Source organism: Carassius carassius, chromosome 6 (genome assembly GCF_963082965.1).
Source record: "Carassius carassius chromosome 6, fCarCar2.1, whole genome shotgun sequence".
Classification (NCBI taxonomy): domain Eukaryota; kingdom Metazoa; phylum Chordata; class Actinopteri; order Cypriniformes; family Cyprinidae; genus Carassius; species Carassius carassius.
This window is the reverse complement of record NC_081760.1, coordinates 30,973,989-30,987,700: the sequence shown is the minus strand read 5'-3', so window position 1 is coordinate 30,987,700 and position 13,712 is coordinate 30,973,989. Positions and strand designations below refer to the sequence as shown.

General features: G+C 39.0%; 1 protein-coding gene across 1 annotated transcript; it reads left to right on the top strand.

Annotated features, from left to right (window-relative positions):
* Window positions 1-7,190: 7,190 nt before the first annotated feature.
* On the top strand, window positions 7,191-10,486 carry LOC132141983 (early growth response protein 1-B-like). The gene is made up of 2 exons (XM_059551627.1): window positions 7,191-7,551; window positions 7,753-10,486. The coding sequence occupies exons 1-2, from the start codon at window positions 7,395-7,397 to the stop codon at window positions 9,015-9,017; spliced, it is 1,422 nt and encodes a 473-aa protein (XP_059407610.1). The 5' UTR covers window positions 7,191-7,394; the 3' UTR covers window positions 9,018-10,486.
* The last annotated feature ends 3,226 nt before the right edge of the window (window positions 10,487-13,712 follow it).

The following is a 13,712-nucleotide window of genomic DNA, read 5'->3' as shown; positions in this document are numbered from 1 at the left end:
AAAAAAGTGTTATGTAATTTACTCTGATTATAAATAGGGTTGGAGATTTGCTCTCTTTTTGTACTCGGTATAATTCATGTTTTAGAATTTAAATTGAATTGAATACAATTCACAGCAAGTTGAATTGCAGTGACAGAAAAAGGATTATACTGAATTGATTCTTTCTGTTTGGTCTAGACATATTTTAACTTATTTTTAATTTAAATTTTTTTCAAACAAGCCTTTGTCATGGCACAGTTAGTACGAACAAACTTTACATTTAAAATACACTTAAACTTATTCCAGTTCAGTTTAATTGTACTTTACCATTTTGGTTAGAAGTGTAAAAACATTTGAAGAAATGTTCATATACTAAAAACTAGTTTGAATATGAAAGCTGATATTGTTTTGCAGGAAAAGTATATATATTCTCTCTCTGTGTCTACATGTACAGTGTATTTTTATTCTCTTTCAGGTAGACAGTCTTGGAATAGTATAGTGATAGTCTTGGAAGCATCAACAAGAATGTTAATCTATAAACCAATCAAATTTTTCAGCATCGTATGGCATTGTTTTCCAGAATATTTTCTTTCTTTTTTTATTTTCTATTTGAATGTATGGAGATTTTTTTTTTACAGAAAATTATATTGCTATTTATTATTATTATTTATTATTTTTTTAAAGAAATTCAAATTTTGGTAGGTCAAGTAAAAATCTGAACTACTGGCTGACTGAGTAAGCAGAAAACAATTGTTAAGCACTGTTTAGTGCTTTATGTGCAGCTTGAATGAGTGCTGTTCAAACAAATTATGTGGCATGACTTATTAAAATATTAATTGGAGGTAGTATTTGCACTATACAAAAGGCTTTCTGCTTTCGTTAATCTGAACTTCAGAATCTGTAATTTACATATACAGTATACTAGTCTATTAAATTGCTGTTGCATACCTAGCATCTTATACATATTTTTATTTGTTATTCATTCAGTAGATTGACAGTCTAATTAAGCAACACTTTTGGGACCCTTAATAGGATAGGTAGCTGAGATTGTAGATTAATTGTGATTGTTTTAAGTGTGTTTTTGATGATGATGATCGGAGGGAAAGTTCAAAAGAGTTGACTTCACTCTGTTCACACTCTCCTGGTTGCATCAGTAGTGTTTTGGAGACAAGCCTGTTGATGAATCATGCTGTATTTGACATTTTTTTATTATTTATTTTACTTCAATATCTTTTAACACAATGAAAGAACCACGTGGCAATGTGAGCAATATGACGAATTATGATATAAACACACATCTCCTTCTATATTTTCATTCCCTTTGGGCATCATAGCATGTGTACCCTCTTGGGTATTGCCATTTGAAATGCATCTCCCAGCACTTGTAGTTTTTGGTTGTTCGGTGTGACTAAAACACTCAATGCGCAATCCCCCTCCCTCTTCTCAGACGCACGGTACAATGGGATAATAGCCAAAACAGCATTAGCCAGATCTAACGCACAAGCATAAATAGATGAGTCAGAGTGCCTCCATTTGCGCATTGATGAGATCCCGAGCCTCTGTTTGCATCTATTGGTAAGAGTAGTTGGGGCATATTTAGGTGAGTCACACTTTTTTTGCCCCGTAATTGACAATTATTGCATTACATTCTCAAAGCTTCCTGTTTTATGAAGTGTGAGAGTTTCATTTGCTGATTATATCAACTGATGGATAACAATGGGGATGTTCATTCACACCTCATTCAGTCAAGCTCAAAAGAATCAATATTATAGTGTGGAGGGTGTATGACTGTGTACGACTGATAGGGGGAGCCATTTAGTCACACTCGTTGCGTTAAACAAATGTATTTTCTGACACCGGGTCTTTCAGCGTTCTCTTTTAAACAAGATACTGTATCAACAATAGAAGACTTGTCCAGTTCTGCTTCAATCAGTATCATTAGTATCAAACATATTGTGACGTTTTCGTCTCAGGCCCTCAGCTTTGTTCTCTTGATTTTGTGTGGAATGTAGTGAGTGTGGCTCACAGTGCCAGTGGGTAAAATCTTGTGTTTGTTATCCCTGACAGCATTCTTTCCATCTGTCATAAGCACTTCTTACCTCAGAGAATCGAGTGGTGATGTAATCACTGAACCAGTGACGTTCAGTGGCGAACATCTCCCACCACCACAGGCTAGTATGCATCCCATGGGAGCTTGAGTTGCTGATCACCAAACACATGTATGCTGAGCGTTCACCCTTTAGCAGTGCAACCATCAAATTCAATCCACCATTGCCTTTCCACCTCTCTGTTCAAACTCTTTCTTTCCCACTTCCTCCCCCTCCTGAAGCCTTTCATGCTTGCTCATAATCTTCAGTGTAGCCTCCAGACAGAACTCTCGCACACCCGATTCTAGGGCTGGTGCCCCAGTGCCACTCACCCCAAAACCCACCCTCCCTTGGCCAGCGTTGGTCTGTGTGGCAATTATGTAAGCCTGCCTCTATAAATAGTGGCGCTCGGGATCTTTTGTCTTTACCCGCTTGCTCTTAGCCCAACAGTTTTATTTCTGGAGAGCTTGTGGAAGCAGTGCCATGCAGAGCGCCTGTTACCATAGTTACTTATGTTAGCAAGGAAAGAGAGACAGAGAGAAAGATGCCACATTCTTATTTGGTTTCCTCATAGCAGCAGTGCAATCTGTTTCAGTAGACTCATTCCTTTTCAGTCTGTAATTGTCCCTCAGAAAAGGTGAATTCTTTTACAGGCTTTTATTGAATCGCCTTGACAGGGTCAGGCTTTATGAAATCTGCTTCCTGAAGAAATACGCAGTGCTAGCTGCTTGAATTACACAGTAGGAAGAGGACTGCCATGCAAGTGCACAATGAGTTTGTTGATTTCTCCAAATGGCCCAGGTGGCAGCTGGGAAGTTGAGGGAAAAGTTATGGGCCTCATCCCTGTAACAAGAATGAGTGCTACAACATTGAGCGCCATGCTGTGTAACAAGAAGTGAGCCCTGTGGCAGTGGTGTTAAGCTAATTTATCCTCATTTATCATGATTTATCAACTCCAGGTAGCTGGAGGAGAGTCAGATTGGCCTGCTGGTATGCTCTGTAGCTGTGGCTCAGAGTAGAGAAGAGGTTGCAGGGAATGTGGGGGTGTCAGTCAGAGCGGGCGGGGAACTGCTGGAACCCTCCACAGTCACGATCAGGAAGAAAGCCTAAGCTCCGGCCCCTCCCAGCCTGAAAGGCGAGGATGGTTGTCTGGGGACAAGGGTGGGCGAGCACAAGGGTGTATTTCTGGAACTGCAAGGAAAACCTGCAGCTCGCTGAGTGGGGTTTTGGTTCTGCATTCGGGCTTCCCTAACCCCACTCCCACACTCCATAGATGGTGGAGAGTGATTAAGTCGCCGGTTCGAAAGATCTGTGCTTTCTGAAAGGGGTTCAAGCGCTGGAGCGTGGTCATGCATGGGATTGTGATTGGAAGGGAAAAGAAAGCTAAATTATTTGGCAGCATGATGCAAGCTTGCATTGAGTTGTGTTTCCGGTCGTGGAAACTCTGATGTTAGCTCTCCCAATCCCTTTTTTTCCGGTTTCTCATTGTTGCTATGGTTTGAGGAAGATGAGCCTTCATCCGGTGCCTTTGGGGGTTTGTAATATGGGACATACTACAGAAATGTGATGTGGAGGGCGTACGATTCCTCTGCCTCTTGAAAATCTACCAGACATTCTTGAATGTACTCCAAAGCCTCTCTTTTCAGTATGTCTTCATGCATTTCAAGCCCATAAGCTTGAGCCTAAGCTTTTTGCAATAGTAAATAACTTATTTTATCATAATATTTTACATGAGTCTTCGTTGCTCCTTTTTATTGCTCTGTTTTTGTACTGTTAGATGCAATATTTTCCAACTTTCTCTTTGTTGTGCTGCCTCTTCCTTCAGCTCAATCATTGCCTTGGGAATTAGTCAAATTATGTGTTGATACGATTATACCATTTGATAATGGTGTTGTTAGTGTTCTACAAAATGCTGCTATGAACAGATGGATCATGAGCATGAAAAAAAGTGAAGACATTGTAGAGACAATATTCATTTCATTTTCACATGCACTGCACTTGCAGGAGCTTATACTGTACTGGAAAAGCAATATTATCTACAGACATCTATTTTGCCATTTGATTCTTTTAAAACACTGAATTGGCTTGAAAAATCTGATGTTGCAGTGCAAGCTCGGATCATCCGACAAACTTTTAAGAAAATACTGACAGATCGATGGTCTCATTACACTTTTACCTTCATTGCATCTCTTTGGTATAATAATCTTGGTAAGTGCAGGAATTACATAAATCCATTACAGAGCTCCGTGACATTTTGCAGAGGCGAGAGGTGAGCGCTACTCGGCAGTTATCACAACAGCGTCTCAGTGTTATGAACTCTTTAAGAGGAGAGCTTTTTAATAGGTTTAGGTCAACTGGAAGAGACCACTGTAGAGGGGGATAGTAGGGGCTCAATAGGGGAAAGTAGTGTGATGCGAACAGTTACCTCAAGAAAATGTCAAACTCGTTGTTAAGTGTGATTTTGTATCCTCATAATAAGAAGAATATTTCATGCACCACTAAAGCCAGTTCCATAATCCAAATGGCTGTTTCTTTGTCACCGGTCATATGCATTTATGGAAACCTCGCCTAAATGGGCCTACATGGTCAATCTTATTTACTCAGTGCTGTTCCAAAAGAAATAAAAAAATACTGCAACTGCCAATATTTTCAACTATTGTATGCACATGCTGTTCAATATATAAAAAAATGCCATAAAATAAAAATACATAAATAGATTTAGTGAACAAAGGATACTTGAGGAGGCATGTGCTAAATAAGTGCCTCGCTTTTTTCAGCCCACTGCTCAACATATTCTTCCTCGTCTCTTTTTGTCCTCCATTGGTGCTCCAGTGGCCTATGCAAAGTAATACTGCACAAGAGTAACAGTCACAGCTATTACTGCACAGTTGGATGGGGCAAACACAGTTCTCTAGTGATTTTAAAGGCACCTACAATTCTCATAAAGTTTTCACCTACCTATTACAGGACAAGAAGACATCATTGTCCAATATGTTTTTTTTTTTTTTTTTTTTTTTAACAGAGGTTTTGCAAACCAAGCCATAAAGTATTGCTTAGGCTGGTAGCTGTTGTTTGGAACATGATAGCTCTGATCATTAGCTGCTCCAAGCTGGTAGACCATCTTGAACCACAGTTCAAGCTGTTTTTGAGCATGACGGCTGATCAGCCAGCCACTATGTTCCAAGACCGTTTCCAGATTAAACTGGATTTTGCAACAGGGAATTGTAGTTGTAGAGAGTAAAGCCACCAGTGTAGGAGTTTTCATGTGCCACTGTTGTAATTTTTAGAAAATTTGGCTTAGAAGCTGCAAAACATAACTTTAATTTTATTAATCTAAAATCTAGGCTACTTTTTTTGTTCTTATGAAATGCCTTCTTAGAAAATCTGTTTTAGATATTGTTCAATAACTCAATATTGCCATCATTTCTTGTTGAAGAGGCAAAATCCTAGAAATTGGCCTAGATTTGACAACAGTACATGGGTCAGTGACAAATAAAGATGCCCAATATCAGAAGATTTTTTTAATTACATAAATTTATACATTAAACAAAATTAACTTAATTAAAAAAAAATATATAAATGAATTTATTCATTTAAAAAACGTTTGTTTTAATAACAATTTGTCAGACAGACACACACATGATTTTTTGAGCAAATAATAATAAATAAACTTGAGCTTATAGAGCTGTTCCTTAAAAAGTTAAAAATCTTTTTTTCAATTTAAATTTTATTTTTTATAAAGAATAAGGCCAACTTATGCACTTATTGCTTTTTTTGTTGATGAGACTTTTGTTTAAAGTTTTCTAAAAATTAAACAACCTAGGCATTTTTATTTTAACCTACGAAAAATAGAAAAAACACTTTTCATTCAGAAATTAAAAACATGATCATGAAGAGGTCTTTAAGTATAGTCTATTTGAATGAATTGCGTTAGTTAAATGCATAAAAAATGTAGCAAAAATAAATAAATAAAAAATAAAAGGCAAAGGAGAAAGGAAACCATTATCAGTTCGACTGTTATATTAGACCGACAGCAAGAGCGTCACCGTTATAGCATTTTACACAGACTGCAGGCCGTGAACTATAATTGTAGAATAGGGCAGCCTGCTATTTCAAGTGGCGCTCTCCATGGTGCTGAACAACAGATCACTTTTACCGTCAGCTCTACGCGACAGGATGGCAGAGCGTCTCAACAATCTACTTGTATGAGGAAAATATCCACATTTGTCTCAGGGCCGTTTTACTTAATGTTGTATATTATAATTAGTTTTGTATTCTGTCTTGTTTATGATGTTCTATGAAGTGTGTTTTATCTGTGTAAAATTATATCTAGTGTACAATCAGTCGAACTTATGTTCTGGAAAATTTAAATGTTTAGGACCGCAATGACTTTACAGCCTAGTCAATGTAATGACAAAACATTAATAAGGTGAAAATATAATTTACGCTTAAAAAAACGAGGGAAATGTGAATGAGAATTTCTTTCCACGCTTTACGGTACATACTGTTGCGTACTGCAATGGCTTTTTACCTCATAACTAATTTGCATGTCCTAACAAACTAAATTTCAAAACACAAATATGTCTACATTCACAGTCAGTTAATTGCTTAAATTAATTTTACACATTTTTTATGGCGCTATAAACAACAATGTCGTGAACGTTTATGTTTGTTAAACACATAGGAGTAAGTTAAGTTTTACAAGACGTTCATAAAACGAAATGAAAGGAAATAGATTGAATTCGATGTCGAATTTTTAGAGGCTGATTTTGAAAGAGACTGAACATGAAAAGGAGCTTTTTACGAAACTCTTTCCGTTTTCAGATGTCTACGAAAACGCAGTCTAGTGCTTTCGTCTGAATTAGCTAAGAAACATTCATAGCTTAAGCCTGGCTCTCCGTCGTTCCCGTGCACTTAACGACAGTCTTACTGAAGCGTCAGAACCGTAATTCTCCTTTTTTGGGGAAGCCCGTCATATCCTCTGTCCATATATGGTCACGAAGATGACACGCAGCGGGGAATCCTCTCACTGGAGACAATGAATGGGGAGGAGGGCTGATCGGTGAGACGGAGTGTATAAAAGCCGAGCGTTGGGAAGCCGTTGGTGTGAGAATCAACAGATCTACACATCTACAGACAGCTGGAGAGTTATTACTTCGAGGCAGATATCAAAAAGGGGGAATTCCAAAGTATTTACATTTCTTTTTTGGACGAACGCCTTCACGGACTTAACTATCGGATCGGTTTTTGCTCTTTCTTGTGTTTGCAATACCCATTTATCAATAACCTGCTCGGTCTGACAGCCATTGGAAAGCCATTAACGGAAAGATGCTTAACAACATGGATTTGAACTCTCAAGATTCTTTCTACTCTCAGTTTGGAAACTGTAACAGTTCTGCGATAGGGATGGAAACTCACGGCTCCAAAGACAGCCAGAATGATTTCATGGAATCTGGAAGAACAGCACCTGCCCAGTTTGCACACGGTGAGTTTCTGGCAGATCTTTACAAATCTTAGCTCTGTTTATTAAAGAGCAGATATCAGTACTGCTGCATGAAAAATAATACAATGCTAGTTCATTCAAGACACTCACGAAACTATATAGTTATATAACTGATTGCACATTTCACTGAAGGTACTGACACATGCATGTCTTTTTTTCTTTCTCTTTTTTTCACCACGTTAGGTGCGCCTATTACCCCCAAAACGGAGCCCACGAGTACAGATCAGTATAACTCCTGTCAGGGTCCAAAAGAAAGCTACACAACCTCCTTAGCTTACTCAGGCAGCTTCTACGTGGAAACAGCTCAAGGAACACCTTGCAGCACGGAAACACTGCTCAACATGATCACCGAAATCGTTGGCATCTCAACTACCCCGGTCTCGAATGCGCATCAGTGTGCAGACGGTACGATGAACGCAAGCCGTAGCAGTTTCGGTGACGAAGGCGTCCAGACGCAGGCCTCCACGTGCACCACCCCGCCGCTGTATTCCCCGGGACAGGCAGGCCAAAGCTACTCGGACTCCCAGACCGCCGCGCAGGCCCAAGACTCCGCTGCATCGCATTTAAACTTTGCCTCCTCTGCGCAAGACGCGGAGCCGCTGTCTGAGAGCGCGACGTTCCCGGTAGTCATCAAAAATGAATTCGAGAGCAGCTGTTACGAGTGGGGGGCATTCAATAAGTCGTACTTGGATGCTGGCTTCCAGTCAGAGCCGTTCTCCATGTCGAATAGTTTTCAAATTGATCAACAACAGGTAGACGTGAAAGACCTGTTGGACTCTTATTCTCCAATTTGTTCAAACCCAGAGACTGAATTCAAAGTGGAGAGTACCCTGAAACAAGAGCAGTGCTTTGGAGATGCGTGCACACAGGGCTTCAGTGCTCCCATGTTTAACTACTCCACACCAGTTATGGATATCCCACCCACCAGTATTTTAAAACCAACCATTTTTCCAAATATTGAACTCCATTCGAGTTGCGAAACAAACTATTCGACTTCCACAATAGACTCGGACCTGTATTCATCATTATTGCCGGAGTCGTTCAGTCAAACTTATACACGGGCTCAAAAACCTAACCGTGTAAGAAAGAGCCCTGCTTCCTCTACCGGACCGGCTAAGGAGAAACCCTTCACGTGTCCAATGGAGACCTGCGACCGGCGCTTCTCTCGGTCGGATGAGCTCAACAGGCACATCCGCATCCACACGGGACACAAACCTTTCCAGTGCCGCATCTGTTTGCGGAGCTTCAGTAGAAGCGACCATCTGACCACGCACACCCGCACTCATACAGGCGAGAAGCCCTTTTCTTGCGATGTGTGCGGCAAACGCTTTGCTAGGAGCGACGAAAGGAAACGACACGGTCGGGTGCATCTCAAACAGAAAGAAAAGATGGAGTTGAAGCCACAAGTAGTCAACGCGTGGCCATTCACTTTGCCAGAGGCCATTTAAGCAAAACTTGTGAAAGGCGTAATGAGCGCTCGTTGTGCGTGATGTCAAATCTTACCGTCTTGGAAGATTCAAGCTTACTAAAACAGTTGCTTAGGCTACAGAATACAACTCCAAAGCTCAAGTGAACGTCGTGGCAACTGATTCAAGCGATCCGCGTGAGCGTAAAGGTCCACTGAGGTGACGGATCCCTTTTGGTGAAATAGGGAATAGGATTTTAAACCAGGACCTCCCACACTGAACCTTGCGTGCAGCTTGGGGTGTGTGCAGCAACTTAAATCGAGTATTTTTTATTTACAGTTTGTCCTCGACCATTATATTTCTTATTCGAGGAGCGTCTTTTGCAGAACACATGAACTGCAGTTCAGCACTTTCACTATGGAACAGCTCCAACCTCGACCTTGCATTGTAATGCGGCAGTAAAACGCACAGCTGGAATGTATTGCACTTATCTCCACTTTTGAACTTAAAGTTGTTTTAATTCGTGCTTTTTGGTCTTTTCTATCCTAACGCTGTCACCTGTTTAAGAATTAAGAATTCTTTAAAAATGCATGTATATGTTTGCGTGATATTAATAATCACTGATGCTTCACGGCACAAGTCAGATTTACCTCGTTTTACAACATGGTGGCATTATTGATTCATTTGTGCCAAGGTTTTTACAACGTATTTTTCACTTTATATCTGTTTATTTTTGTTGCTATGCTCTATCGATTAGTAATTGTGTTGTACAATTATACAATCCAGTTCTACTGTTGTCAAATTTACACGCCTAGTGGGAAGAAATAAATACATTTATATGCCAATGATCATTTGTATTTTTCTAAAAAGTGCTACTTTTTACATTTTATTTTGAACTGAAAGACTATTTATATCTTTTTTTTTCTTTCTTCAGTGTGGCCCTTGTGTTATGGAAAACACGGGCCACGCATAAGATGTCTTGAATTTCTTCAGTCCATAATTTGAATGTATTAAGCCATTTAATACCATTGTCTGCCCTAGGTATCTGCTATTCAATAACAGGTACTCTCTCTTTTTTTTTTTACCAGATCATAATTGTGTGTTAGTGTGTGACCATGTGACCCTAATTCATTAATTATGAATTATCCAGTTCACATGGCTCCTTTATTTTGCAATGTGATGTGAAAAAAGTAGAATAGCACAGGGTTCGACACTGCTGTTAAGTGATTAGATAGCATACGTTGCTGCAGTTTTCAATAGTTCTTTCACATGATACTAGAACAGTTTCAACATGGCTTTCAGTCTAAAAGCTTTTGCATTGTACTAGCTGAATTATTCAATAGAGGTAATGGGGAAATGTAGAAAATGTGAACTTGCCTTAAGTTATAATAATTATAATGGAGTAATGATTTTGTACATATCAAGACCATTTATACAAAATACTTTGGATGAACATTGATGTTTGTTATTTTTATGACAAATATTTATGAATAAAACCATTTCTTGAGGTGTTTAAGGAGAAAGCTTTTTACTGAGAATGGTCATTCAAATGATACTGCAAGCAAATTTTGCTATAAATGCGATTTTGTATATACTCCTCCCATCCCTCCTGCCCTTCTCATGCATACATCTACACTGCATGGCTCTGAGCTCTTGCAATCTGTCGCCAAGTGCTAAGCAGCAGCAATAGGGACTCCTCAGCATGTAGGCTGCCCTGTACGCATGACGTGTCCCACTGGCAGTACATCACTGGCTCCCACTCCAGTGCGTAAGAGCCTCTGCTGTCTTCCTGACACTCTAGCTACTGTCAGTGATCAGTGTGTGATGGACAGCGCAGTTACATTTCAGCATAATGAATTTGATCAAACTGTGGCATAGATCTCCTCTGATGCTATCACTGTCCTCTTTGGAACAGGGTGTGTCATGGATGATAAGTGTTTAAGTGCTGCTTTTGTACTGTAGTGGCTTATAGTTATAGTGCAGCACTTTATCTATGAATGATATTCACGTTTTCAATATGGAGTAGAAGAGATGGAAGCCTACACTTTTAAAAATGAAGGTACTTTATTGGCATCGATTGCTCAGTGAAGAACCTTTAAAATCTTATTAAAATATTCCTCTCACTAAGAAAAACATTTTTTTTCCAGAACAGTTGAAAAGGTTCTTCTGTGACATCGCTGTGAATATCCCTTTTTGAAACCTTTAAAAATAAAGGTTCTTCATTGGCATCGATGGTTCCATGGAGAACATTAAATGTTTCTCACGCTGAGAAAAAAAAATGGTTCTTTTAAAGACTGTTCACCGAAAGGTTCTTCTGGGAACCCAAAATGGAATTCTTATGGCATCACTGTTTAAACCCCCTTTTGGAACATTCATTTTTAGAGTGTGTATTTAAACCAAAAACCACACAAGCTATATTTTCTAATTTTCCACTACTGAGAATAGGAGTTAGGCTAAAATCCAAATTAAACCCTAGTTCCATTAGCTCAACTCATTCTACTTCCCTCACTATTATATACATATATATAAACTTTGGTCAAATTTTTCCTTTGCGTTGATGTGCTTCCATGTTACTAAAAAAGCAACAGCCTACATTAGGCAGCCATATGTGTCATACAGATATCAACAGCCACATAATTGGTCTGTAAGAATCATTCAGAATCTTCATTGTAATAGAGTGCTGGAGGCATGACGTATTTTTGTAGGCCAAAACACAGAAACAAGTTGGCATTTAAATACATTTGTTCCATTGTTCCAAAGTAAATTGATTTTTGGTTCTACACATGATAAAGTCAAGATATTTTCACGTTTTATTCTACAACATAAAATACATAATTAATAAAAGCTTTCCCTTGTCTTTAAAAAGGCAATTACTTATTAGCTAAATGGACTGAGAGGTTGTTGGTCACATATATCATCATCACACCCAGCAGGAAAATCTACTCTCTAGTCCACTTTCACAGCCCCGTTGTGTTTGTACTTACACTCTTGCAATCTATTATAACTCAAACTTTCAGGGAAAATGTTTTTTTTTTGGAAATAAAGACTGAAAGAGTTGTCTGAAGCTTGATGTGACATTAAAGTTATGTGACTGTGCTGTAGTTCATTTATAGCTTTGCTTAACCATCTACTTCTGGCAATTTGATTCGGCCTCAAACTTCATCAAAGTGGTTTTTATTTGTGGTGCTATCTTCCAGGTTGGACTACAAAACTGTAATCATTACTGCAACTCTTTATAAAGGCCTTCAAAGGCTTGTACCTTTAACCTGACAATACATAGCTTATCCTATATTTCTATAATTTATTGTCCAAAATCACTTCTAAAATGACCTGCTTAAGCTATGTATTGTCAGGTTAGAGATACAAGCCTTTGTTTGTCTCTATTACAATGAAGATTCTGAATGATTCTTCCAGACCAATTATGTGGCTGTTGATATCTGTATAAGACATATATAAAATATATATATATGGAGAAGGTTAGTGGCAGAATTAGTTATTTCTGTAACACTTTTTTTAAAGGATCAATTCTTGCTATTAACTAGTTAATAGTGAATACAGTACAGACCAAAAGTTTGGACACACTTTCTCATTCAAAGAGTTTTCTTTATTTTCATGACTATGAAAATTGTAGAGTCACACTGAAGGCATCAAGAGCTATTTGACCAAGAAGGAGAGTGATGGGGTGCTGCGCCAGATGACCTGGCCTCCACAGTCACCGGACCTGAACCCAATCGAGATGGTTTAGGGGTGAGCTGGAGCGCAGACAGAAGGCAAAAGGGCCAACAAGTGCTAAGCATCTCTCGGGGAACTCCTTCAAGACTGTTAGAAGACCATTTCAGGTGACTACCTCTTGAAGCTCATCAAGAGAATGCCAAGAGTGTGCAAAGCAGTAATCAAAGCAAAAGGTGGCTACTTTGAAGAACCTAGAATATGACGTATTTTCAGTTGTTTCACACTTTTTTGTTATGTATATAACTCCATATATAATTCCACATGTGTTAATTCATAGTTTTGATGCCTTCAGTGTGAATCTACAGTTTTCATAGTCATGAAAGTAAAGAAAACTCGAATGAGAAGGTGTGTCCAAACTTTTGGTCTGTACTGTATGTGTTCCCTATTCTAAAGCGTTGCAGTTATTTCTTAAAGTGATGTGTTACTATGTGTATTTTTCTTTCAATCAGTGAACAGTCAACTTTATTAAAAATGTATAGTCTCTTGTTGTGAAATTCGGTTCAGGAAAGACCATTTAAAAGGCAATTCTAGCTTTCATTGACAGATTAATTGTCTTATTCAAGTTGCTAGTTTACAGTGAGTGAAATTTCTTCATGTCTGTCAAATTAAGTGTTTGTTTTATGACACGCAAAGACCCGACTTTTAAAAGCCGGAGATCTCGTTAAGTGTTACTAGATATATAGGTCTCAAGTACACCTTATTAATCATAGTTGCACTTCAGACCAAGCTAAAAGACGACGCGGCCGGTAGATTGATCCGTCCCCGTGCAATCATTGAGTGATTTTATATCCACCTTGACGATGTGTAGCCGGCGTATAGTGTGGTCCTCGGGTGGGCTTCGTAATCAGGGTGCATAATCATAAACTCCTGATGGCAATCAGCCTTAGCGGATTAATTCATCGGATGGCTTCTCGGCCCGACGGTCCTGTCTCTGATCCTGAAGAAGGGTGTGGGTGTTTTGGAGAGTGCGAATCATTAAGATGGAGAAGTGGCGAGGTAAAAGAG

Coding starts and splice junctions, on each gene's coding strand:
- LOC132141983 (XM_059551627.1), top strand. CDS start 7,395: ATGCTTAACAACATGGATTTGAACTCTCAAGATTCTTTCTACTCTCAG. Junction 7,552..7,752: donor ACCTGCCCAGTTTGCACACG/GTGAGTTTCTGG, acceptor TCACCACGTTAG/GTGCGCCTATTACCCCCAAA.